The sequence below is a fragment of the Rhineura floridana genome, chromosome 7, assembly GCF_030035675.1.
Source record: "Rhineura floridana isolate rRhiFlo1 chromosome 7, rRhiFlo1.hap2, whole genome shotgun sequence".
Lineage (NCBI taxonomy): Eukaryota > Metazoa > Chordata > Lepidosauria > Squamata > Rhineuridae > Rhineura > Rhineura floridana.
The window spans coordinates 28232556-28256548 of NC_084486.1; the positions used below are offsets into that span (position 1 = coordinate 28232556).

General features: G+C 44.3%; 1 protein-coding gene across 14 annotated transcripts in view; it reads right to left on the minus strand.

Moving 5' to 3' along the window:
* Positions 1-23993, minus strand: part of ANK3 (ankyrin 3) — a 591855-nt gene that overhangs the window by 1839 nt on the left and 566023 nt on the right. For 12 of the 14 annotated variants that reach the window (XM_061635097.1, XM_061635100.1, XM_061635096.1 and 9 more), the window contains 6 exons: positions 22896-23556; positions 21290-21662; positions 18412-18570; positions 10994-11077; positions 10784-10852; positions 8342-8427 (listed from right to left, as the gene is read on the minus strand). In XM_061635097.1, coding sequence (XP_061491081.1) covers positions 8359-8427; positions 10784-10852; positions 10994-11077; positions 18412-18570; positions 21290-21662; positions 22896-23556 — 1415 coding nt within the window. In that variant the 3' untranslated portion in view covers positions 8342-8358. The remainder of the gene's footprint in view (positions 1-8341; positions 8428-10783; positions 10853-10993; positions 11078-18411; positions 18571-21289; positions 21663-22895; positions 23557-23993) is intronic. The other 2 variants (XM_061635093.1, XM_061635085.1) reach the window with 2 other exon arrangements.

The window sequence follows — 23993 nt, forward strand, 5'->3', positions numbered from 1 at the left end:
GGATTTGTCACATTCCGCAATGTTAAATTGAAAATACCCCCCATGCCATTCTGATGCTCCCCATAAGCTCATTTTAAAACAAAACCTTACAAAATTTATAATCCTGAACTCAGAAACACTTGTTTAACAATCCTCTAAATTTTCATGGCGATACACAAAAGTCAGAGAGAATCGAGAAAGGAGAGACCAGACCCGTTAGACTTTTTCCTGTCAGAGTTGTCGTAATCTGTTGAAATTCATTTTAAAAAATCAGCCATGTTCACAGAGTACCTGTAATCCTGTTACTGACCTTGCCCCATACTCTGACCTCCATCTTCTGCAGTTTAAAAGTTTAAAAAATGCCTGGCTGATTTTTAATTAATTTAAGAAATTTTACATGGAACTCAATGATAATGCTGGACATGCTCAGTAAGAACCAACAGTCAGTGTTCTAAAAGCCAGACTCACAGCTGCTTGGCTTGCCTAATCAGAGGGCCACACTCACACCAGACCTTTATTTCACTTGAGACAGTCATGGTGTCCCCCAAAGAATCTTGGGAAGTGTAGTTTGTGAAGGGTGCTGAGAGGAGACTTCTATTCCCGAGAGAGCTCCAGACTGGTTTAACAGTCAGCCGCTCTGTGAGGGGAACATGGCATCTCCTACCAACTCTCAACACCCTTCACTAACTACACTTCCCAGGATTCTTTGGGAGAAGCCATGCCTGTCTAAAGTGAAATAAAGGTGTGGTGTGGATGTGGCCAGGGACAGGTTTGGTTTAAATTTGGATGGAAGGCTACATGTGCCTGCTGTAAAATAAAAAGGTGGGAGAAACACTGAAAAAGAATGATACTGTTCATAATGTTTTCTTTTGGGAAAGGAAAGGGGCTTCCCCTCTGCCCAGTGCCCACCCATCCAATCCCCTCCCCTTCCTGCCCTCCTCTTCCCCTCCCTGCCCCTCAGTTTCACCTATCCTAAGCATGATTACACAGGAGTAAATCCCACTGAACTCAAAAGGCATGCAATGATCAAACCTGCCCTCCCCTCCTTCTTCCTCCTATTCCCTCCCTCTTGCCCCTTCCCTTGTCCTGCCCAGAGCCCAGCACAGGAGACGGAGATGAGACTGGCAATAATTCTTGCTGTATTAGAGTCACAGTTACATCAGAAGCAGTGTGCTTCATAGACCTAACTAGGCTGGCTCACTACTGATGCTAACTAGGCTAACTAAGCATTCTCTGCGGCGTGTGGAGTAAGTTGACTCAGCACCTCAATCGGGGGCGCTGCCTTAAGTAGGGAAGGTCTTCGCCTGTAATCTCCGATTCCTGCATGGTTCCAGCCTCTGACTGTCCCGCTTCTCGCATCGATTCACACGGGGTGAGGGGGGGCGAGCCTCTGACTGTTCATTGAACAGTAAAGGCTCACTAGGTGCCAGCTCGACTTCAGAGGGCGGGGAGCAAGCTGGTGGGGAAATGTTTGAAGGTCCAGGCGGGGAGTCCTGGGGGGCGGTGGAGCTGGCACGCTCGCAAGATCGCTCTCCAACAGCTCTGGCAGAGCGCTTGCAGGTGGTAAGGTGCCTTCAGGTGGAGTGGGGTCTAGGTCACCTGGGGGATTGTCCAGGGAAACGAGGGCTGCTAGCGCTCCCCCTCCCCCAAAGCTCTCAAAAGTCTTGTCCTCCTCTGCCCACTCTCCTTGATGCACTTGGGATAGCTGGGGCTCAGCATCATGCACCATTCCCCTCCACCCCCTGGGTTTGGGCTTGTCCGGGTAGGCATCATGGAATTCCCTCACCAAGTCTGGCACATGAACATCATCCACTGTTTCCCAAGAGCGTTCCGATGGATCGTAGCCCTTCCAGTGAATTAAATACTGGAGTTTTCCCTGGCGCTTCCACAAGTCCAAAATCCGTTCTACTTCGTATTCCTCCTGGCCATCCACGATGAGAGGAGGTAACGGCTGCTGTGGCACTCTGTGAGGATCTGGAGGGTGTTCTGCTGTTAGCAAGGAGTGATGAAACACGGGGTGTATCTTGAAGGTGGAAGGCAGTTTCAGACGGAAGGCCACTGGATTGATTTGCACCTCCACTTCAAAGGGTCCCAACCTGTGGGGTAAGTAACACGTGGGCAGCCACTCTCTGTCCCCCACTCGGATTGAAGCCCCCTCCTGACGATGTTGATCTGTGACCCTCTTGTAGTCCTCCTTTGCCTGCTCTAGTTGCTCGTTCAAAAGCTGCTGCATAGCCTGAAGTTCTTGCACAAAGTCCTCCGCCACCAGGATGGCCAGATTAACTCATGAGGCGGCAAACACCCCGAGGGTTTTATCTTAGATTAACAAAGAACGTGGTTTGTTGCATGGTCGCATGCACAGCATTGTTATAGGCGAACTCCGCCAGAGGCAAAAAGGAGACCCAATTATCTTGCTGGTAGTTGACATAACAGCGCAGGTATTGCTCTAACATAGCATTCACTCTTTCCGTTTGCCCGTCCGTCTGCGGGTGATGAGTCAACGACAGTCACAGTTCACTGTGTAAAAGTTGCCACATCGCATGCCAGAACAGAGCCGTAAACTGTGTCCCTTGGTCTGAGACCAAACTGGCAGACCGTGCAACCGGTATACATGCTGCACGTACAAATGAGCCGTCTCTTGCATATTTGGGAGTCCTGTGCATGGAATGAAGTGGGCCATCTTCATGAAAACATCCACCACCATTAACACGGTTGTCTTTCCTTGCAAGGCAGGAAGATCAGTGACAAAGTCAATGGTGACCATCTGCCAGGGGCCCTGAGGGGTGGGGAGTGGCTCTGGAAGCCCCATCAGCCACCCCGTGGTGTGTTTGGCCTGGGCGCAAGTGGGGCAGGACCGAACATAGTGCTCCACTTCCCACTTCATCCGGGGCCACCAAAACTGCCTAGTTACTGCTTGTAAAATCATAAAGACTCCGAAATGCCCAGCGGTGGGGGAATCATGGCACTGACGCAACACCTTGGCTCTCGTCTCTCCAGGGGGCACATAAATGATGTCCCTGTGATACAATACCCCCCTTCAGCGTAAAGTTCTCTTGACCCTTGAGAGGCTGCGTCGCTAATTCGGAAAGCTTCTCTTTGACGAATAGATCCTGCTCTTCCGCTGCCCGCAGATCAGACACCCAGGAATCCTGGCACACTCCGGCCACCATCTTCTCTGGGAGTATAATGAACTGCGGCAACCTCAGGGTTGGATTTTCCAGATACTCTGGCTTGCGGGACAATGCATCTGCTCTCTTGTTCTGTGCTTGCGGAATGTAGTGGATTTTGAAGTGGAAGCAGGCGAAGAACTGGGCACAGCACACATGTCTTTGATTGAGCTTGCGGGCGGTGTGGAGGCTTTTCAAATTCTGATGATCAGTGTGCACCTCAATCTTGTGCTGTGCTCCTTCCAGAAGATTTCACCAAGTTTCGAAGGCATCCCAGATGGCCAGTAATTCGTTTTCCCACACGGTGTAATTTTGTTCTGAACTGGTCAACTTCCGTGAGAAGTAGGCACAGGGTCTCAGACCTCCCCCCTCAGTCCTGGTTATAAAGGCACCACTCGAATGGCCACGTCCGATGCATCTGTCTCAATCACAAAGGGGCGCATGTTGCAAGATGGGTTCCGAGGTGAGCCATTGCTTCAGTTTGTCAAAGGCTTGTTGAGCAGCTTCAGTCCAGTGAAAGGGACCCAGGCCCTTCAAACAGTCTGTGAGAGGCGCCATCTGGTCAGAGTAATTGGCAATGAAACGATGGTAGTAATTGGCAAACCCCAGGAAATGCTGTAGATTCTTCTTGGTTTGGGGGGGCTGCCACGTGAGGACGCAGTGGACTTTGCCCGGGTCCATCTCCACATCGGTTGATGAAATGCAATACCCCAAAAAGTCCAGTGTGGTCAGATCAAAACAACACTTCTCTAACTTGGCATAGAGATGGTGCTCCCACAGATGCTGCAACACAGCTTGCACATGTTCTTCATGCTCCTCTGGGGAGTCCGAATAAAGCAGGATATCATCTACATATACAATCATGAAATGATCCACATAATCTCTGAAGATGTCATTCATGAAGTTTTGGAAGACCTCTGGACCATTTGACAACCCAAAGGGCATAACTAGATACTCAAACTGACCATAGCATGTCTTGAACGTGATTTTCGACTCATCTCCCTCCTTCATCTGCACCAGGTTGTAAGCCCCCCTTAAGTCTAGTTTGGTATAGATCTTGGCCGACCGCAGTCGCTCCAGCATCTTCTTGATGAGCGGCAAGGATAGCTGTTGGGGACGGTGATCTGATTCAGCGCTTGGTAGTCGTTACATGGACGTAGCTCCCCACTCTTTCTTAACAAACAGCAAAGGTGCCCTGGCCGGGGACTGGGAGGGTTGAATGAAACCCTTTTTCAGGTTTGTGTCCAGAAATTCCCTCAGCACCGCCAACTCCGGTTATGACAGGGAGTAGATCCTTACAGAGGGAATGCGTGCCCCTGGCATCAACTTGATGGCATAGTCTTAGGGGCCATGAGGGGGCAGTTATCCACTTCCTTTTTGTCAAACACATCCCGATACTCCTCATACTTATCAGGTAAAAGAACTTCCTCCTGAGGAAAGACCCCAGCCACCACCTCCGGACCAACCTCCTTCAGCGGCTGGCAGTATTGACAACAATACTTCGAAGTGAACACCACCACCACCTCATCCCAGAAAATGGTCGGATTCTGTTGGATCAGCCAAGGCATTCCCAATACCACAGGGAAACGGGGCAACGATGCCACATAGAATGACAGCTCCTCCCAATGCCTGGGAATCTCCATCCCTAACTTCTCTGTTGCCCTGGTCACAGTCCCCAACTTTAAGGGCCGTCCATCTATGGTCTTGACAGACAATGGTTGTTCCAGTTCTTGGATCGGGATGCCATGCTCCCGAGCAAAGTCACTGTCCATGAAACTTGACAAAGCCCCACTGTCAATCATGACTTTGGCTTGAAAGCTCTGCCCCAAGGAGAGTGTCAATTGGACCAGCAGAAGCAGAGTGCCCTGCGACAGGAGGAGTTGCTGAGGAGGCCGGGTCGTCACATTGCCTCCCAACTCTGGCCTATACGAGAGCTGGGATTTGGAGTTTCGTGGTCTGGCCCCGCCGATTTGCATAGGCTCCTCCCCTGACGAGGTCGAGGTGCCCATGCTAGGCGGGTAGCGAATGCGGGGGAGAGGTAATGGTGCCTGGGAACAGGATGTCTCCGCTCTATATTCCAACCGACAGCCTTCGAGCTGACTGTCTATTTGCAAACACAACTGGATCCACTCTGTCAAGATGCCCAGCGGGGAGGTGCGTGACAATTCATCCAGCACCTCCAAACGAAGTCCATTCCGGTAAAAGTACATCAAAGCCGGGTCGTTGTAGTCAGTCTCTTGGGCTAAAACACGAAATGCATGTAGACTCCCACGGATCCTTTTCCTTGTTTCAAAGTTCCCAACTGGGGGGCGACTGTCTCCTTCCGTTGAGGATTGCGGAACACGTCAGACATGACTCTAATGAAAGCAGTGTACTGGCCCAAAACAGGGTCATTTCTGATCAGGTATGATCAGGATTTGGCCACTTCCCCTTCCAAGAGGCTGATGATGAATGTCAGCTTCGTGTCATCAGTCGGAAACTCAGCTTGGCGTACGCGGATGTATAATTCACACTGGGCAAGGAACGTGGCAAACTGGTCACTCTGGCCACCATAATGGGAAGGTAGCCCACAAGGGACTTGACTGCAACCGGCACTGTGACTGCTGGCACTGCGCCTCTCTGGGTGATCAGAGCTCAGAGGTTCTGGTTCTCAAGGCGCAGGTTCTGGCTTATGACTCTGAGGTTCTGGAGCTCAGCATACAAGGTCTCAAATTTGTCGAGTAGTACAATATCTCAGACAGGAGGTCAGGTCTCCTGCTCCCCTGGTGCATTCACTATAGCTGCCCAATTTCCCTGCTTTTTAAAGTTTGATAGAAATATTTGTTGGCAATAGGTACTGTGTTAAACTGCAAGGTTTTTTTGCCAGTGTGGTGTATTAAGGGCCAGTGTGGCATAGTGGTTAGAGTGTTGGACTACAACCTAGGGGACCAGGGTTCAAATCCCCACACAGCCATGAAGCTCAGCTGGCCAATTTCCCTGCTTTTTAAAGTTTGATAGAAATATTTGTGGGATATAGGTACATTCTTAAACCGCAAGGTTTTTTGCCTATTAGTGAATAATCATAATAAAGTCATAGTACTGACAAGATTGCCCCATCCCTTATAAACCCAGTTGATCACGGCACTCTGCAAGAAAGGGCTTCCTGCAGATACCATCTCATCAGGAAGACTGGTCCTATGATGTAAGGATCGGGCCATTAGTGTGGCAGCATCTACCCTTTGGAACTTCCAGTTACGTATCAGACAGGCACAATCTCTATTGTATTTTTGGCAACTATTGAAGACTTTCCCTTTACAACACACCTTTTAAATGGAGACTTTATGCCATTGTGTGTTGGCATTGGAATTGAAATTGTTTTAATATATGCAGTTGTTTTTATACATGATGTTGTATAACAATATATTTTCTTATTGTCCAAGCAGTTAAATTGCTTTGAAATGTTTCATAGAAAGATATTCATAAATGTAAAAAATAGTAATATTTTTAGATTGTGCAGCTTTACACAGATTACTTCTGTCAGCATGAGAAGAACCCTGTACGGCAGTGGTTCCCAACCTTTATGAGCATGGGACCCCCTTTATAAGCTGAAAAAAAATTGTGATCCCCTCCCCCCAGGGAGGCAGGCTGGCTGCCAGGAAGGAAGGGGGAAAGCAGTCTTTCTTTGCAGGCTTGCTTCTTTTTGCTTCACAAAAACCCCTCTCCTCTCATTCTAAGCAAGGGAGTTGCCAGTAGCGGTAGTGCAAGGAGGCGGGAATCAGCGATAGTAATCCCCTCTTCTTCCTGGTAGCTCCACCCTCAACCTCCTTTGGCATCTGCCATGTATTTTATAGGCAGATGCCTGCCCTTAGTGCGCCTGAAAGACGCTCTAGTGCTTCAGCAAAAGGCCTCCCCTCTCGTTTGGAGGAAGGGGGAGGTGTCATCTGCAGCGGCAGTGGAAAGCAGACAGTGCAGAAGGAGTGAAGACTTTTTAAAAAAATTAATAAATATTTCTTTACTGTTCACGGCCCCCTCTGGATTACTTCACGGCCCCCAAGTTGGGAACCACTGCTGTACGGTAAGCTGACATCTTTTATTATCCCCATATTATTTTGAGGCTGCTTACTATTGGGTGCTCATAGATGAGCTGAGATTTGAATTATGGGATTTGCTAACTCCCAGCCCATGCTCTGGATTAGAACAAATTTGAAATATATTCAGAAGTACATGAAATTCCAAGTTCTTCAAGATTTAAAGACATTCTTTGTCACCTATTTTGGGGAATGATTCCTCAATGGGTTAAATGAATGAATGAAATTAAAGCAAAATCTTCCAATTAGAACAAAATCTACTAAATTAGGTAGTTTACAAAAGTTGACAAGTAATTGCAGTTGAATACTCTCTGATACCAAATGTCAAATTAATATTAAATATTGAAATGAAACGTTTCATGTCAAATGCTGATGCTGAATATCAAATATTAGCCCAATGTTTGATCATGTGGAGAATATTCAGCAAAAAGAGAATTTTAAGGAGAACTGTTTGGAGCAGATATTTAATCAGCGCAACTCACAATCACAAAGCTACACCAGCTCTGGTATGCCAGCTTTGCATCCTGTTTTCTGTTCCTAACATTCTATGGTGAATGCTCGCAGTGTTCCAAAAGAGTTGCTAAATATTCATGCTTTTAGGTATCAACATGGTCCAGGATCAGCTCCTGTTAATCACATTATGACAGTTCCAGTGCTTTCCTTGCAAAAGGACATTTGTGGAACCAGGCAGAATCCTGAGATCTAATAACTTTGGGGCATTCAGGTGGTTTGTAGCATTTACCCTAGGACAGCAGCCATCATTGTGCATGTCATTCTATAGGGATGCTGCAATCCCCCACCCCCCGATTCTCATTTATCTCTAGCTCCTGCTTCTTGACAGACTTACTGCAACTTAAGCCCCATCCAAAGTTCGCTTCCATGTAACTCCTGGGTACTCCTGCCCACATGGTTGGGCTTCTTAGTGTGCTTACAAAAAGTGACTCCATTCATGTTGGCTGGCAGCAGCCATGCCACCCCAAGAACATATAAAGGAGAGGTAAAATTAGCAATTACCTCTTGGTAAGCTATTAAGGAGCATATGGCAACAACTTCAAGTGCCAAGGTTTATTATATTGCTCCACATGTGCTCAAAGTATTAATAGCAGAATGTCTATGTATCAAACTGACCATTCACTGTTTGGCTGTTATGAATATGTTGTCTTCTCCACATGCCGGACTTCCTTCTTTGTCTTCATCTTATAACCTTCTCCCTGCTTTAAAGAAAAGGTACACATTCAAAAATCAGAGGTTGCTATCAAGCCGATTTTTAGCAGGCCCCATGTAGCTGGAATGGGTAAGTAAAACGCTGTTAAATCTGAACACTTCACTTCAGAGACACACATGGACCTTAGCCACTCTGCTGAGCTGCAAAAATACAAGTTTTCAATATCACCTCTGCTTAGGAAATATAGCCTTACAGTGTTATGAATTGTATGCTAAACTGGGGTGCTACCACAGCTGAGTGACCATCATGAAATATCACAGGCCAAGTTCTCTTAACATCTTTCAGGATTTTGAATGTTCCACCTCTCTTGGAAAGCTAGATTTATAGAGTGCTCTTGCTGGACACCCCAAGTTAGCTGATCCTTTGGAAACAAAAGCCCACTGCTCTTAAGAGGGTTCATAACGGCCCAGTTTCAACTTAAGCAGATTAGTAATGGAGAAAAAAGGGGGACAGCCAGTAAAAAAATTGCTAAAGCGAAACACATCTGCAACAAAATCAAAGAGCTGACATACAGAGCAGATCTCCTAAACTGTTGCCATTTAAAGATAACAACCTAAAGATGGAGCACTGTTCTGTTAATGAAAGCTCATCAGTGTTAATACGAAAACACAGGCTCTGAAAATCATAGGCCTAATTCAGAAGAAGAATGTTCACAAAAGCTGGTTTTTCTGCAACTTTTACAGTAGACTTTGAAAATTAATTGTCTGCATAAATAGGTCTACATATGAGCTTGATCCCACAGTGAGAGACTCATAAATGTAAAGTGGTTTCTAATAGATTAGCAGTGTCACATCACAAAAGGGTGCTGGGGAATTTTTTTTCTGACACTCCAAACATTGACCACAGCAATCACCTATTAGGCATGTTTTGTGAGAGGGCAACATATAAATGCTTTTATAAATAGAAATAAATAAAATGTGAGGAGCAAGTGTTGGTCTCAGCCCACATACTCTGTACTAACAATTTTGTGGCTGTTTTTATCCTGTTTTTTTTTAAAAAAAAATAATTTAATTCATTGAAGGCTGTGCATTACCTGATGCAGAATACATCTTCCTCAAATTTTTACTTTTAAATTGGCAAACCAAATTTTGACTGGTGATGGAATAAAGCACACTGGCAAAGGATTGGCAGCAACAGAATATTTTGTCAGAATAAAGTTGTGCTTTTGTCAGGGAAATCAAGTAAATCATTATGTCATTAATCAGTGACAGCCAATTTTAATTAGAGTGGCTGTGAATGAAGGGCGCCCTTATTTATTTTTTAATTCTTTATTTTTTAGGAATATTTAATACATATACAAGTATATATTTTTGATGCTCTTTTGGTTCTGGGATGTTGCTGTAATTGAGTTTTTTTTTTTTTTTTTAAAGAAAGGGTAAAGATAGTCTTTCTTTTTTAGCATGAGCAATAGATTTTGTTCATTAAATTGTATGATAATCTCATCCTTCCTTCAATTTTTCAGAAAGGGCAACAGTGCTGAAGCCTGGGTATTGTGCAAACTTATATAAATGTAATTAATGATTTGATTAGAAGGCAGATGATTAATCAAGACTTGCCCTGTGGGTTTTTTAAAAACACATCTTCATTAGAAAAGTTGGCTGCAATTTGGACCTGAGTAGAGAAAAATACATTTCACAAATTCACAAATCTGACATTGTTTTGTCCTGCAATTCAAAGTTCTGGTTCAGCAATAAGAAACCTCCCAGATGGGCCTACAGATTTTGCTGGACTTTAATTCCCATTAGCCATAGGCAGCGTGGACAATGGTTAGAGATGGGGGGAAGCTGTTAACAACTTCTGGAGGGCCACATGCTCTAGTTTCATGCTTGCAACATCAGCTACCTGCAGTGCAATCCTAGAGCATGTTTCCTAAGATTTACGTCAGTCCTACTGTGCTCAGTCTCTCTGTGTGTGTACTCCCAGATAAGTTTGCACAGGATTGCACCCTTGGCCACAGAAAGTTCCACAAGCCTGCTCTGTGCCATCCTCTGTCAAATTTATAAAAGAAACTGGAGGGAGTGACTGGAGATGGCAATAGCAAAGTGTTTTCAGACCCAGTGTCAACAGTTTCAAATTGCTGTATTAAAAACAAACTCTAATGTTAATGTTACTAGTGTACCAAAATAAAATATAGATTTCTCTCTGAGTTTAGAGATTTTTTTTTTTTTAAATCCTGCCATCAAACAGTAATACCTGCAGGACCTTGACCTTTCTGAGTTCAAATGCACAACTTGTCAAAAGCATAAGCACTCTGCTTTGCATTTTAATGTTAAAACTGCAAGCTGTAAGCCATTCAGCAGTGCTTAGCGTTTAGAAAACCTGATTGGCTATTTCTGCATACACACTCTGGTTACCATATCACCAAGTTTTTTCTCATGTGGGATAACAACACGCCTTAACACTTTTCGGGTAACCTGTGGGAAGCAATGGGGGAAAAACAAAAATCGATACTTTTTCCAACTGAATCTGAAAGGTCAAAGTTAATGTAAAAAGAGTCAACGCTCAGAATACAAAGAAAGAGAGAAACAAAAAATGAAGCTGCAAGGTAGCATTACTTTTCGGGTGACGACGTTGCCTTCTTCATCAGTAAACTGTTCTTCTGTAACAGATTCACCGGGAATGTTTTTTGCTTCCTCACCCTAAGGAATGTGTTACAGTATTAGCCACAGTCACCCATATTCCCAAACACTGGTTTTTCAACACCACTCCGAGCAATAAAATCATGCCACGTTGGATTATACTTGTCAGGAACAGCAACTTCTAAAGAGTTTTACAATAAAACAGATTATGCACAATGTCCACATGGTAGCATCACATGAAAAGTTTTCTTAAATCTAAATAGTCAAAAGCCCTCTATGAGGGGCTGCTGCTGGAAGTAAAAACTGCCACCCTTGTGTTACTTGTGGAAGTACTGTGTGTGCATGCACAGGTCTCTATAGATCCCAGCCACGCTATGAAGGGCTGGTTCATACATCAACCTCCATTTGATCTCTAGGAAAGAGCAGGGCTGCCAGCAGGCTCACACCTTCGCCAGGATCTCACGGAGGTGCCGTTCGTGTGAAATGGTATCAGTATTGGTACTGCAATTACAGCTCCCCAGTTCCCATCACACTGGCTCAAAATGAGGACTATCACTAGAGGCGATCACACAGGGGCAGGGCCTGCCCCAGGCCCCGGCGCTCCCCTTCTGTGATTCATGGCAGGATCACTGCTGTGGATTGCACCCCCCGCCATTCCCTTCCTTAACCTACCTTTCTCAGTTCTGCAGTTGCACACACAGCGCTGCCCATAACAAAGATAGTGGCCGAGGTTTCCCTAAGGGGCTGAAGCCTCTGCCGCCATCTTGGTTCATGGTAGGGGTGTGCGCACGAAGCACACATGCATGCCATCAGCCAAGATGGCAGCAGAGGCTTCAGCCCCTTAGGGAAACCTCAGCCACCATCTTTGTTAAGGGCAGCACTGCGTGCGCAGCTGCAAAACAAGGTAGGTTAAGAAGGGAATGGCAGAGCTCTGAGGCTCTCACCATGCGATCCGCGGCAGTGATTCTGCCACGAATCGCAGAAGGGGAGCAGAGGGGCCCCTGTAGTCCCAGGAGCCCTCGGGCCAGTGCCCCACCTGGCAGCCCTTTAGAAACGGCCCTGCACAGGGGTTACTGCATGTGTGCACTGGCCTGCAATTATAACCACATGTTAAACTTCCTAAAAGGAAATTTTCTTTAAAGCTATAAAGTATGTTTACTTGGAAGTCTTATTCTGTTCAACAGGGCTTGCTCTCAGAGTATAGGACTGCAGGCTAATTCTTCAGAAACAAAGATTTCTCAATGGACATTCCCTACAAATTAACTTTCAAAAAACAAAAACAGAGTAAAAAAACAGTTTCCCTTTCTTGCTGATTCTTCCAGCGGATGAAAAAGGCTCTCCTGTCCCCATGAGCCTTTTTAACTTTCCATTTTAAAGAGTCCTTCCCTTATGTTTCATTGGAAGCTACTTTATACATTTTTTAAATTATATTTACATTTGTACTGTTTTATAAGCCATACTGAGAATGCTGATTGGCCACTGACAGACAGGTAATATACAGCATAAACAAGCAAATGAATTCTTTAGGGCCAATTCTGGCATGCAGTAATAGCACATCTTGGTCTAAATCCCTTCGTTCTATAGTTCAGTGGTACTTAACCTTTTCACTGCCAGCACCCCTTGAATTTCCAAAATATGCTCTCTCATGCACTGAAAAAATACACTTCATTTTTATTTTATTTTATTTTAATGTGTGTTTTAGCCTAACTTAGCTAAGATAAATGACAGTTTCCCAAAATCTTTGGTTGTATAGTTAATTTTCTGCTTCTATTTAAATGAATTTTTAAAATCTATTGAACGCCTCACACCCCTAGAAAAAGTGTCTCGCACCCCTGGGGGTGCGTGCACCCCCGGTTAAGAACCACTGCTATAGTTGTTATTGTGCTTGACTACTCTTCACATAAAAAAAAGCCTGAACCTTATTGTTCATTAAAAACTTGCACTATAATTGGGAGAGCAGCATAGGGTAAAATCCTTCTTCCTGATGTGCTGACTTTCAACAATCAGTTTGGTTTCTAACATGGAAGAACAATCAAAGACATGCATTCTGAAAACCGGAACAGCCTCAAGAAGGCTGTACCACATGTTCAGAAACTTGCTCTGTGCATCTCAGGGAGCTGCTCTTAGACTCAGAAAGTTAAAGAGCCCTGCAATGCATGTGAGTCTTTCTGAGTGACTCTCTTGCTGGGGCTCCTTTTAGGTGAACTCACTTATTATGGCATGAGCTTTCCCAGGCAACAGCCTCCACCAATAGCGCAGCTAGGTGAATATATTATTTTTGAAGTAAAAATAACAAAATGAGCATCTGTTTTTAAAAATAAGGGTGTTGGGGTGAGCAGTTTCAGTCCTGTTGAGTCCTGGCATGCCTAGGCTGGTCCAGATGCTGACACCAGGTCTGTTTGTCTGTCATCTGCCACTCTCTAGGTGGTTTATTATGGGGGGCCCTGGGCTGCGGGGCCATGGATTTTGGCCCTGAAGTCCAGCCCTACCTGCACCATCCGTTTCCACCAAGTGGCTGGTAGAAGCATGATAGACTACTCCGTAGTGCCTGCTTTCGGAGAGAGATTTAAGCATTACTCATTAATGTCCGTAGATCGCATAAATTACTGACGAAGGAAGAAAAGAGAACTCTCTGCTTAGTCATGTAGCTGGAATGCTCATGAACAGGCAGAACATTTCTTTCCACTTGAAACTTGTGCAAGTTCCCAATTCCCAACAGCTAATACAATTAATGGGAGATTTCATGTACCTCTTCATTTGGAGCAGAGTTTACGACACCAACAATACCAAACAACCAAGAAATGCATTGAGCGGGGGTTGGACTTGATGGCCTTATAGGCCCCTTCCAACTCTACTATTCTATGATTCTATGAATTGGGGCCACAATACTTGGTGAGACTTAAAACTCTTAAGTGAACTGCAGTGCAGTTTTATTTGTTTGAAAGGCCTGAGAGTCATCCAAAATCACCAGATTTTAAATAGATGGGATAAGCTGGGGGCCTTGGTGAAACAGATCATTTGTGAAGCTACACAATGTGGTATTTGTTCAATGAATTCAGATAAAATGCCATTTAGACACAAGGGGATCCAGATGCATCTGGTGAAATGTCACAGGGTCAGGATACAATTCTGGACCTTCTGCCTCAACCCTCCTTTTCAATCAGCCCCCAGGAACTCTTACCTCCATCTTCAGAAGCTCCAGCCATATCCCCTGCCACCAGCATTCCCACCTCTTAGCTGAAAGGCAAGTTGGTTCTGACTTTCAGCTTATCCCCCCTCCCCTTGCCATACCTTCTCCCTCCCATTGGCTTGGGAGCTGAAGAGGGCAGGACCAAGGGTTGCAGATATAAGAGAGGGGCTGAGAGGAAGTGGGGAGGCGAGTCAGCTACTGCAGTCTTGAACAGTAATTCAATGGTGTTTCTCCAAAGAAAACTAAGAGTGAAACAGCCTAATCCCTACTTGGGGCCCATTTGGCCTATTTGGCTTGGCCAACAACCACTCTCCCACAATGCAGGAGTGGGCATCTTGGTTTTTGGGGCTGGCAACCATGGCAGACAGGGATCCAAGCTAAGTTAGAGCTACCAATGGCAAGTCTCAGATCTTTCAAGGAAGATGCTTAATAAATAATCTCAGATGTGCTGCCACTGGCTGAAACAGAGTAAAGCAGTTTTGATACAGACATAACCATGTAGTTCTTTCTATTTTTAAAGCTCTGCCTCTTTTACAGCTTCAGGCTTACACACCTGTTTTAGAATATCTAAAGAATTCACAATGGACAGGGTCAGCACATTTAACACCCATACGATGGCTGGGCCAGTATCTTCCCCTTTCTCCACTTCTTTCAGAGAATCTATTTCACAACAAATTATGGCCTAGGAATGCTGCATATTCCCAAGGATTCAGCGGTCCCAGGCCAGCTAGGATTCCCTTTTGCCTGTTGCATGAACTGAGCACACACCCTAGAATACATCCATCACTCCACTTTAACGGTGCATTCAAAGGGAGCACCAATAGTAGATAAGAAAGCTGTTTTACAAGGACATTTCTCTGTCTTTGCTGATCTTCTAATTGAAGAATTCCTGAGAAACTTGGGGGGGGGAACACTTTAGGATTCCCTGGAGCACAATTTGAAAATCATTGGGATAGGGGAAGGATTGGGAAGCTAGACTGTGGTCCAGATACGGCTGGTGGTGCCTTTGGATCTGGCCCATGTCCTTCCCTCATCAGCTCTGCCTCTGCCCCCCACCCTCAATGCAGCAGTTGGATTTACAAAACGAAAAACTCCCATCTCTGTGTATATTTATTGTGAAATACTGAGGGAACCCTCCCCTCCCCATGATCTTATCCACCAAGTTGCCCCAGCTCAGGAAAAAGGTCCCATTTTCTGTTTCACCTAAGCCTAATTGCCACATAGGGGAGAGGGGGTTGATGGTGAGAGAAAGGGGGTGGCAGAAAGAAAATGGGTGGCTCCCCATCAGCTCTGGCCCTGTCCACTTTTGGCTTTGGCCCCAGCCCCAGACCCCCTTGGTGTGTCTTCTTCCCTGAGGGAATGTGGTTTCACCACGGAGACCTCTGGCCTAGGGGGACAGAATAGGAACACTGCATGTTTCTGCATGTGGTGCCTTTTGCTCACTATGCCCTGCAATGTTATGCCTGTAAGGACGTGCAGCCATATCTGGCCATGACTCAGACATGGATATTCATGAATACCAGAAGACGCCCAGCATACCTGTGTCTGACTTATAAGGCATTACAGCTACAACAGTGTTTTATGCTAGATAAGGGAGGGAACATCTCTATAGGGTCACACCCACCCCATACATTGAAAGCACTCTTACATCACTTTAACAGTAACAGCTTCCCCCAAAGAATCCTGGGACCTGTAGTTTGTTAAGAGTGCTGAGAGTTTTTAGGAGACTTCTCAGACAGCTACAATTCCTCACACCCTTAACAAAGTACAATTCCCAGGATTCTTTGGAGGGAGCCATGTGGTGTAAGAGTACTTTAACTGTATAGTGCAGACTCGCTTGCCTTGGGATGGTCCTCTACCAATTGTTTATTGCTCTGTTTAGTACACCACGGGTTATGAGTTTGGATACCATAGACGGCTGTTCATGATGCCCTTCCCTAAAGGGCTCTGTTTAACACAACTGTGCCATGCTAATGGCAGCAGACGTTACAGCAGTCCAGAGGATGTGGTCTTGACCTAGCAATCATATAAGGCTTTCAAGCTGGACATTGAAGAAATTAATATAACCAGCACACAGCAAAGTGAATGTTAAAACAGAGGATATACAATTGCAACCTAGTGGAATCAGTACTTATAGGAAGATTCATCACAGCCTTGGATTCACAGGGAGTCCCTAAGTGAGTCATGGCAAATTCAAAATGCTGTTCAAACAACTGATGTTATCAAGGAATTCTATGCTTTTCTGTAAAAGAAAGAACAGAATAGTAATTCTGTACACAAAATTATTAATGTATTCACAGGCAGCAAATACACAACAAGGAAGTGTATATGCCTGCACCTCCCAGAGAAAGGGTAGCTCCCCCATAGCTACTTTCACAAAGGGTCAAATGAAAATAGGAAGAGTACCTGGGATTACTCTCAACCTCAATCAATAGTGATTTTAAAACCATGCCTGTTACATTTTGACTGTAGCAGCACACAAAATGGAACAAAGCATTTTGATTTCTCTTTTTAGTAACATTATTCTTGATTGCCTAAATCCTTTGTGCAGACTCTCACAAATACGCATAGCTGTTGCTGTAATAACTCAGTGATCAACACTTCTTCATTAAGTAATTATTGACACTCTGGTTACACAGCAATGTGTGTTTGCACAAATGGCCCATTCTTGATTTAGCCCAGGATGGCCAGTGCTGGCTCTAGGATAAATAGCACTCTGGGTAAGGAGTGCCTTGGGCATCCACCGCCATGTGGTCAGCTTTGCAGGGCCACCTAGATGGTTTATGGGGCCTGGTGCAGGTGTGGTGTTGGGGGCCTTTCTTCTGCCCCCAACAAGGACTCATGCATATGTGTACAAACTGGGGGACACATGCAAAAATTATTGCATGCATGGACTACACATGAGAATTTTTCCCGGCAGCGCCTTCCTGCTCTGGGATCAAGCAGAATGATACATGTGCTTCATTTTTTCTTATACGGGGATAAGGGAATAGGGATTGGGTTGTGCTTCTCCTGAGTACCTTCTCCAAATTCCAAACCCCTCGTGGCGGAGCTTATTTCTGCTTCCTTGTGCTCAAGGGTCTTCTGGCTCTGGCTTGCTGCTGGCCTTCTCCAATACTCAAAGTATTTTCCCCTTAAGGCCTGGCTTCATACCACTCTTATGCCTTTTCCTGTGGTAACTGCCACAGAAAATTACTCTCCAGTGACACCTTGCCTGGAAATCTTAGGTGGCGTTCACTCACTGACTTCTTGAACTCTTTCCCCGCTGGGCCGGATGTTCTTTCTATGATAAGGACAGGCTGCCTACACTGCCACAGAATCGCTCATTAAAGCCTTTCATATTCCTTTTCTCCTTACAACAAAGTCTGTAACCAGGGCTACTTGGCTGGGCCAATCATAAGCCTGCTGGACCAATCTTATCTCTATTGCTGCCCAGACATAAAGAAAGATTTTACCTTACTGTGATTGTTTCACAGTTGGGCTGCAGGCCTAGTAAGCAGGTTAATAAGCAGTCACCTACCTTCTAGCCTCCAAAGGTTACATTTTACAGCCAGCTTAAGACTCAAATTAGCATCTATTCTGTTTCATATGCAACTATGTAAAATATTTACTTGAGCATGGCCTGGAAAAGGTCCCATTATGTCACAATTACATGTTGAGATTCAGGGTCATCATATACTCTAATATACTATTTTTTCTTTTTATGAAAGCATCATGATTTGATGAGTGGGGAGGGGGCAGTAACCTTCCCTCCACAGCTCATCTGTATGAATCAGTTAAGGAGTGGGAGACTGTGTGTCTTGTACATGTGTGTGGTGTGTGTAGTGCGAGAGTGTGAGGTGGCCATGCCCATTTTTGGTCACACCCACTACTGGCATCTCTTTCAGAGCTGTTACTGATCAAGCTATAATGGCCATAGTTGCAAAACTGCTATTGCTCCAGTTAAATTTCACTATACAGAGCTGCATTCATGTATATTTAGTCCAAGTGTACCTACAAAGACAAAGTCATGCTGCACACAGTAGGATGACAAGAGGCAACCCATTGTGCAATTTGGTTGTTTTTCCATACAAGGCAGAAGATTATGCAAGGGATAGCAATTAGTTCTGAAATACATACCACACCAAAAGAAGGAAATTAACGCGTGAAGACAACTAGCACTGCAGTCCAAGACCATGCCAATGGATCTACAGTCATGCAATACCTTCAGAATTAAAAGCCGTCGATAAACCCTCGTAGTGATTCTCTGTTCTTCATCTGAGCTTGAATCACTCTGAATCTCAGTGTCACTGTCACTCTCACTAAACTCCTGATAAATGCAGTTTTTAGTACATTTTACCAGCTCAGTTAAACAAACATGAATCTGAGCAGGAACAGAGGAGGAAAATGGTTATTTCCAACATTAGTTCATCCTGAAAAAAACCATAATGGGATTGTCTGCAATCTTGCTTTCAGGATGGGCTGTGATTCAATTTGGGGGGCACTCTGTCATGCCCACAGCTCAGGCAGGTATTGTGCATGCAGAACTCCCTTAACAATATTTCAATCATCACACAGATTTGTACAGGCCTGGTATAGCAGTAATGCTGAGCAGGCTCCATACAAACCGTAGTTTACCGACAGGGAGGCACACCCTTGAGAACATGTGGTCCTTTCCCACCTGCAATACAAATTTATCCTTCTCTTCCCTTATTGGCCTCATGCATGGTATACTATTACATCAGCAAACTATTGTTTGTAAACCAGGAGCCAGCCTTGGGACTGTATACTCTCCTATCCCTTTCTTCTTAACCTTGATTAACAGTACCCTAGCAATATTCTCTCCTAAGCAAGGTTTGAAACTCCATCAAGCTGTAATTTCACATTCTGGTTAAGAGGAGAATCCCATTTATGAATATTCAGGGATAGAGAGGCTGGCTCTTGAGGCTGGATCCTCATCCACAAACAATAGTTTGCAGAAGCAATACACTGGGCATTAGGACTCCAAATAATTTTAACAGAAATGATTATGTACCAGTAGAAGCTCACAAGGAATTTGTGGTAAAGGAGAGAGAAGATAAACACTAGCAGGTATTTATTTATTTATTGTACCCTCCCTCTGCTTCTGTGAGCACCTCCGCCTGGCAGGCAAGGGGATCTTGGTGAGATTGGCACAGCAACCGCAGTGCGTTATGGACACAGCACTTGGCTTCCTCAAAGAGCCCTTTTATGGTGGGTCTATGGAACTTGGTAGACAACAGGACCCTTGAGGAGCTGGCTTCATGTCCAGAGGACTCTCCTGATGGGGCGCTAGGCCTTTGAGGTCTGTTGCCCAGGCTCCACAATAGGTTTGGGGCTGACCATGAGCCTCAAATCCATTCAGTGTCTTAACTTTTAGCTGCAACCAGCCAAGGGTTGTAACTGCATGCTGCTCTCAATTGCCCACAGAGGGCAGTGTCAATGCACAACCCTTGGCCCAGAAATGTTTTTTTGAGAGATGTTCCAAACCCTCACAAATTGGGGGCAAATACCAGATTCTCAGTAGAGACCCTTTCCCAGCTTCCTTGATCCCTTTTTCCAGCCATCTGCATCTACACACTCCCTATCAGGGTTAGAAATAAATATACAAGATGATCCCTGTTTATCCTGCTTATTAGTATTATACAGTTTCTGTATACAGTTTGCAGGAGAGTTTTTGAAAAATTATACTAAATTAGCAGGGATTCACAAACATACAAAAATAAACAAGTTAAAGGGCCATTTAGGTTGCAGAAGATCCAGTTTTAAATGATGGACTGAAATTGATGTCAGCTAAGCACTGTCCCCTTCAGGTGCCCATGGTTCTTACTGTTAAATGGAAAGCCATAGTGCTTATTTTTGTCCTAAAATAATCTGATATCTGAGTATCAAACAAGATGTGAAGGCAAATAAAATGCTCTTTTTTGTTGTTATGTACATATCAGCCTCAGTACTATGGGGGGGGGAATTATACTCTCCCCTGCCCTGCAACAATCCCGACAAAAACTGCTTCTCTGAAACTGCTATTTGCATTTCAAGGGAAGCCTCTATTAGCAGCAGTGGGAGCTTCCCTTGATATGAAAATAGCAGCTTCAGGGACGTGGTGTTGAGCTGAATTTCCCCTTCCCACAGTCCCGAGGCTGCTGAGTCTTCCCTCTGGCTGGTATTTACATAACCAGAAACACATTCACATAATTACTGTAGGATCATATTTTGGCCCTGAGAAGAAAAGGAGACTTTCATCCCCCACCCTCTAAGCATATATGGCTCAAGTAGGAGGATAATAGGACAACTGTGTGTCCCACATGGCACTGGACCTTGGGAGTCCTTGTCTGCTTAGATTGGGGGCGGGTAATCTGCATAAAAGCTTTAATTATTTGTCACACTGATAAACTGTTTGCAGCTTTAATAAGAACAAGTCAGCAGAAGACTATTCAGAGAGGTCTCTCCTTGTGTTAAGCATTCCCTGCAAACAAGGACCGGGTAAGCACACACTAATCTAAACAGTCTGTCTGGTTCTAGTCCTACCACTTGTACATCTATTCAGGCAGTATTTGACAATACGTATTTCACAGTGACAAATAATTATTTCTAGGATTTAAAAACGTGCTGTTCTCTTTCCAAATGCCATGCTGCAATGTGTAGAAACTGCTGGAAATGCTTCTGGGTGGGTCACCGCTCTACACAATGGATGGATGTAACATGGATCATCCTGATTTACATGGAAAGTCTCCACACCAGAGCTACAAATGATGTGGAACCGCTACTCCACACAAGTATTTCCAATAGTGCCCACACCAAAAGAATTGATCTTTATGCCAGATTCAGGTTTAATGCTAAACTAGGGTTGGTAAGTCATAGCCATTTGATGGATCACACATATATTTCCTCCTCTTGTGTGAATTGCCACCATTTTGGTGGTGCATGTGACTATCACCACAAAGACTATCACTCCTAGACTCATGTTCAGAACCTGGGTTTAAGCAAGGTTCCCAAAGCAGCTGACGACTGACTCTGGGAAGAATGGGGTGGAAGGACTTGCACAAGGAAGGGGCACTCCCACACAGAGTAGATGGCATTCATACCTTTTGTTCGGATGATGTTGCTCCTTCCTCTTGGGGTTTTGGTCTCAGCTTGTCATCGGAAGTATTCCAGCTCATCTTTTTCATGCTGACAGGCACAGAGGTTTTAGGTGCATCGACGGCTGGCTTGCTTGACCTTTGCAAAGATTTCTGATGTGACGTTAATGAGATTGTTTGCTGCTCAGTTCTGACAGAACTTTGCGTTTTTGGTTTCACCGTTTCCTTGTCGCTCTGCTTTCCTAGGCTGTTCACAGACTCCTGAACAAAAGGCTTAGTCTTTGCTTCTGCTGTGGATTCTGAATAGCTTCCATTGGTTTCCAGTCTCCCTGTTTCTCCTTTGAGATATGAGGTAATAGAATCTCTACATTGATCAGGGCTACAAGAGACAACACAAACAAAACAAGATTAAGGAATGGAAGATAGGGAAGTGCCAATCAACGTGTTGTATTGTTGTTCTGCTAGTTCTCCAAGGAGCTCAGAGTGGTGTACATGGCTACATCTTATCTTTGCAAAAACCATGTGAGGCAGGTTAGACTGAGAAACAGAATCTACACCACTGGTCCAACATCTACCAATGACCTTCTACGCTTGGTAAAGATCTGATGAGGACCTGAAAACTGAGAAATGCCAACCTCAAAATACGCAGTAAGTTTTAGTTCACTAAGAATGATCTGCAGGCAGAGGATGCTCTTATCATCTGGGTTTCTCAAAGAAAGAACAGAAATGTTTTTTTAAAAGATGCAACCAATTCAGACTAGAGCTTTCCATTAAGAACAGTGGGAGGGAGTATAGCTCTGCAATAGACTTTGCATGCAAATGATCCCCAGTTCAGTCACTGACATCTCCTCTTAAAATGGATTTCAATAAGCAGGGCTGGGAAAAGCTTTGCCTAACACCTTGGAGAGCAGCTGCCAATAGTGTTCTAGAAGGGCTAAGAGCATAAAGCCAATATCCATGGGCCAATATGATTAATTAGCATATTACCAGTGTTTCTAAACTCAATTCAAGGTGCTGGTTTTGATCTTTAGTCCTTGCTTCGTTCAGGAGGCACATACTCTTGCACAATTTCCTCTCCTCCCCAGAGTGTTGAGATCAGCCACCAAGAAAGAGTATCATCAACTTGGATTTTGCATTAGCATCCAAAAGAAGCATGTTCTTTTTTGTGATGGCCCTGGAACTTTGGAATGCCCATCGTATTTCCCAGGAGGCTCATTTGACTTTTCCTTGTCCCTTGCATCCTTCAGAAAGCACAGAAAGATGCTTCTGTTCTTCTGAGCCTTTGGGAGTTATGCCCTATGTATTTCTGCTGCTCAATCTGTTTTGAGCTTGTTTTTATTGTGGATTTTTAATTTTTAAAGATGGTTAGGATTTCACCTTTTTAAATGTCATATTGTAAATTTGCCTTGATAAAATCTGTTGAAGGGTTGCCGATAAATATTATAAATATATAAATAAAATCTGGATGCCTGCTTCGTTGTATAAGCATTATACTTTGTACCTTGTCTAGAAGAACAACAACCATAGGTTTGGAAAAAGTCACAAGTCTTTTGAAAATGAAAACATTTGATTAGTTGGAAGCCATAAGGTATTGGCCTAAGTACTTTCATACCTGTTATCTAGGCGATCCAGCAATTCACCACTTATTCTGCGTCCTGGTGTTGGTGGTTCCACATTGACGCTGGAGGCCTCACTTTGCCAACCTGTAATTGAAGACAGTTCCTGTTCTGCCTGCTTCACATACTTAAGAATAGACAAGACTTTTTCTTCTGTCATCTCCTCAGACTCAACTACTTCGTCAAGGTGAATGTCTTCAAACAGAGATTTAAGCTTTTCTTCCGCCATCTCCTCATCAGTACCAGACTTTTCTCTCTCCTGCTGCTCAGTTTTCTCTAAAGTTGAACTAGTCTCTTGGCTTAGTGTTTGTTTTGGTATCTCAACATAACTACCAAGGTATCGAGGGTAATCATTAAGGTCCATTTCCTCCAGATGGATCTGGCCTACATCTTTAGATGTTCCTTCTCTAGGCACTGAGAAATCATGTTTGCCATCTTCCAGTGAAGTGTCTTCTTCAGTCACCACTGGAGGCTCTGCTGCTGCATCATCTGCGTTTCCCTGTGAAGCTACTAACACGTCACTCAGTCTACTGAGAGTTCTAAAGGGTGATTCTATACTAGAAAAATCAGTAAAGAAATCATCTTGATAGGAATGGGCGGGTGGCACGAAGTGCAACCCAGTGGGAGTTTCCAGTTCCACTTGAATGGTGGGATAACCTAAGGAAGACAGTACATTTGGACTGGTTGCAATGAAGTATGGAGTGACATATAATCAAGCATGCAGATGGCCAGTTAATTATATACAATATGGAAAATGTATGAAATGATAATAGCAATTTAATAAGGAATGTAAGACTTTTAAACAATGCAACAAAACTGAAGTAGATAAAACTCTTGATAGAGCACAGCTACTCCTCATGACTATTTCAGAATTGAACAGCCTATGGCACACACTGTTATAAGTTTTCAGTCATTGGTTTGCCAGTAATTTTAATGATATCATAACTGTAGAATTTTCTCTTCTCAATAGCAAATGGACTGAATCTGGATTAGTGCTGGCTGTCTTTTTATATCAATAGTGGTATTTCTGCTTTTATTTTGATTCACTAACAATGTTTAAATGTAAAGAATGACATTTAATACTGCAAGACAGC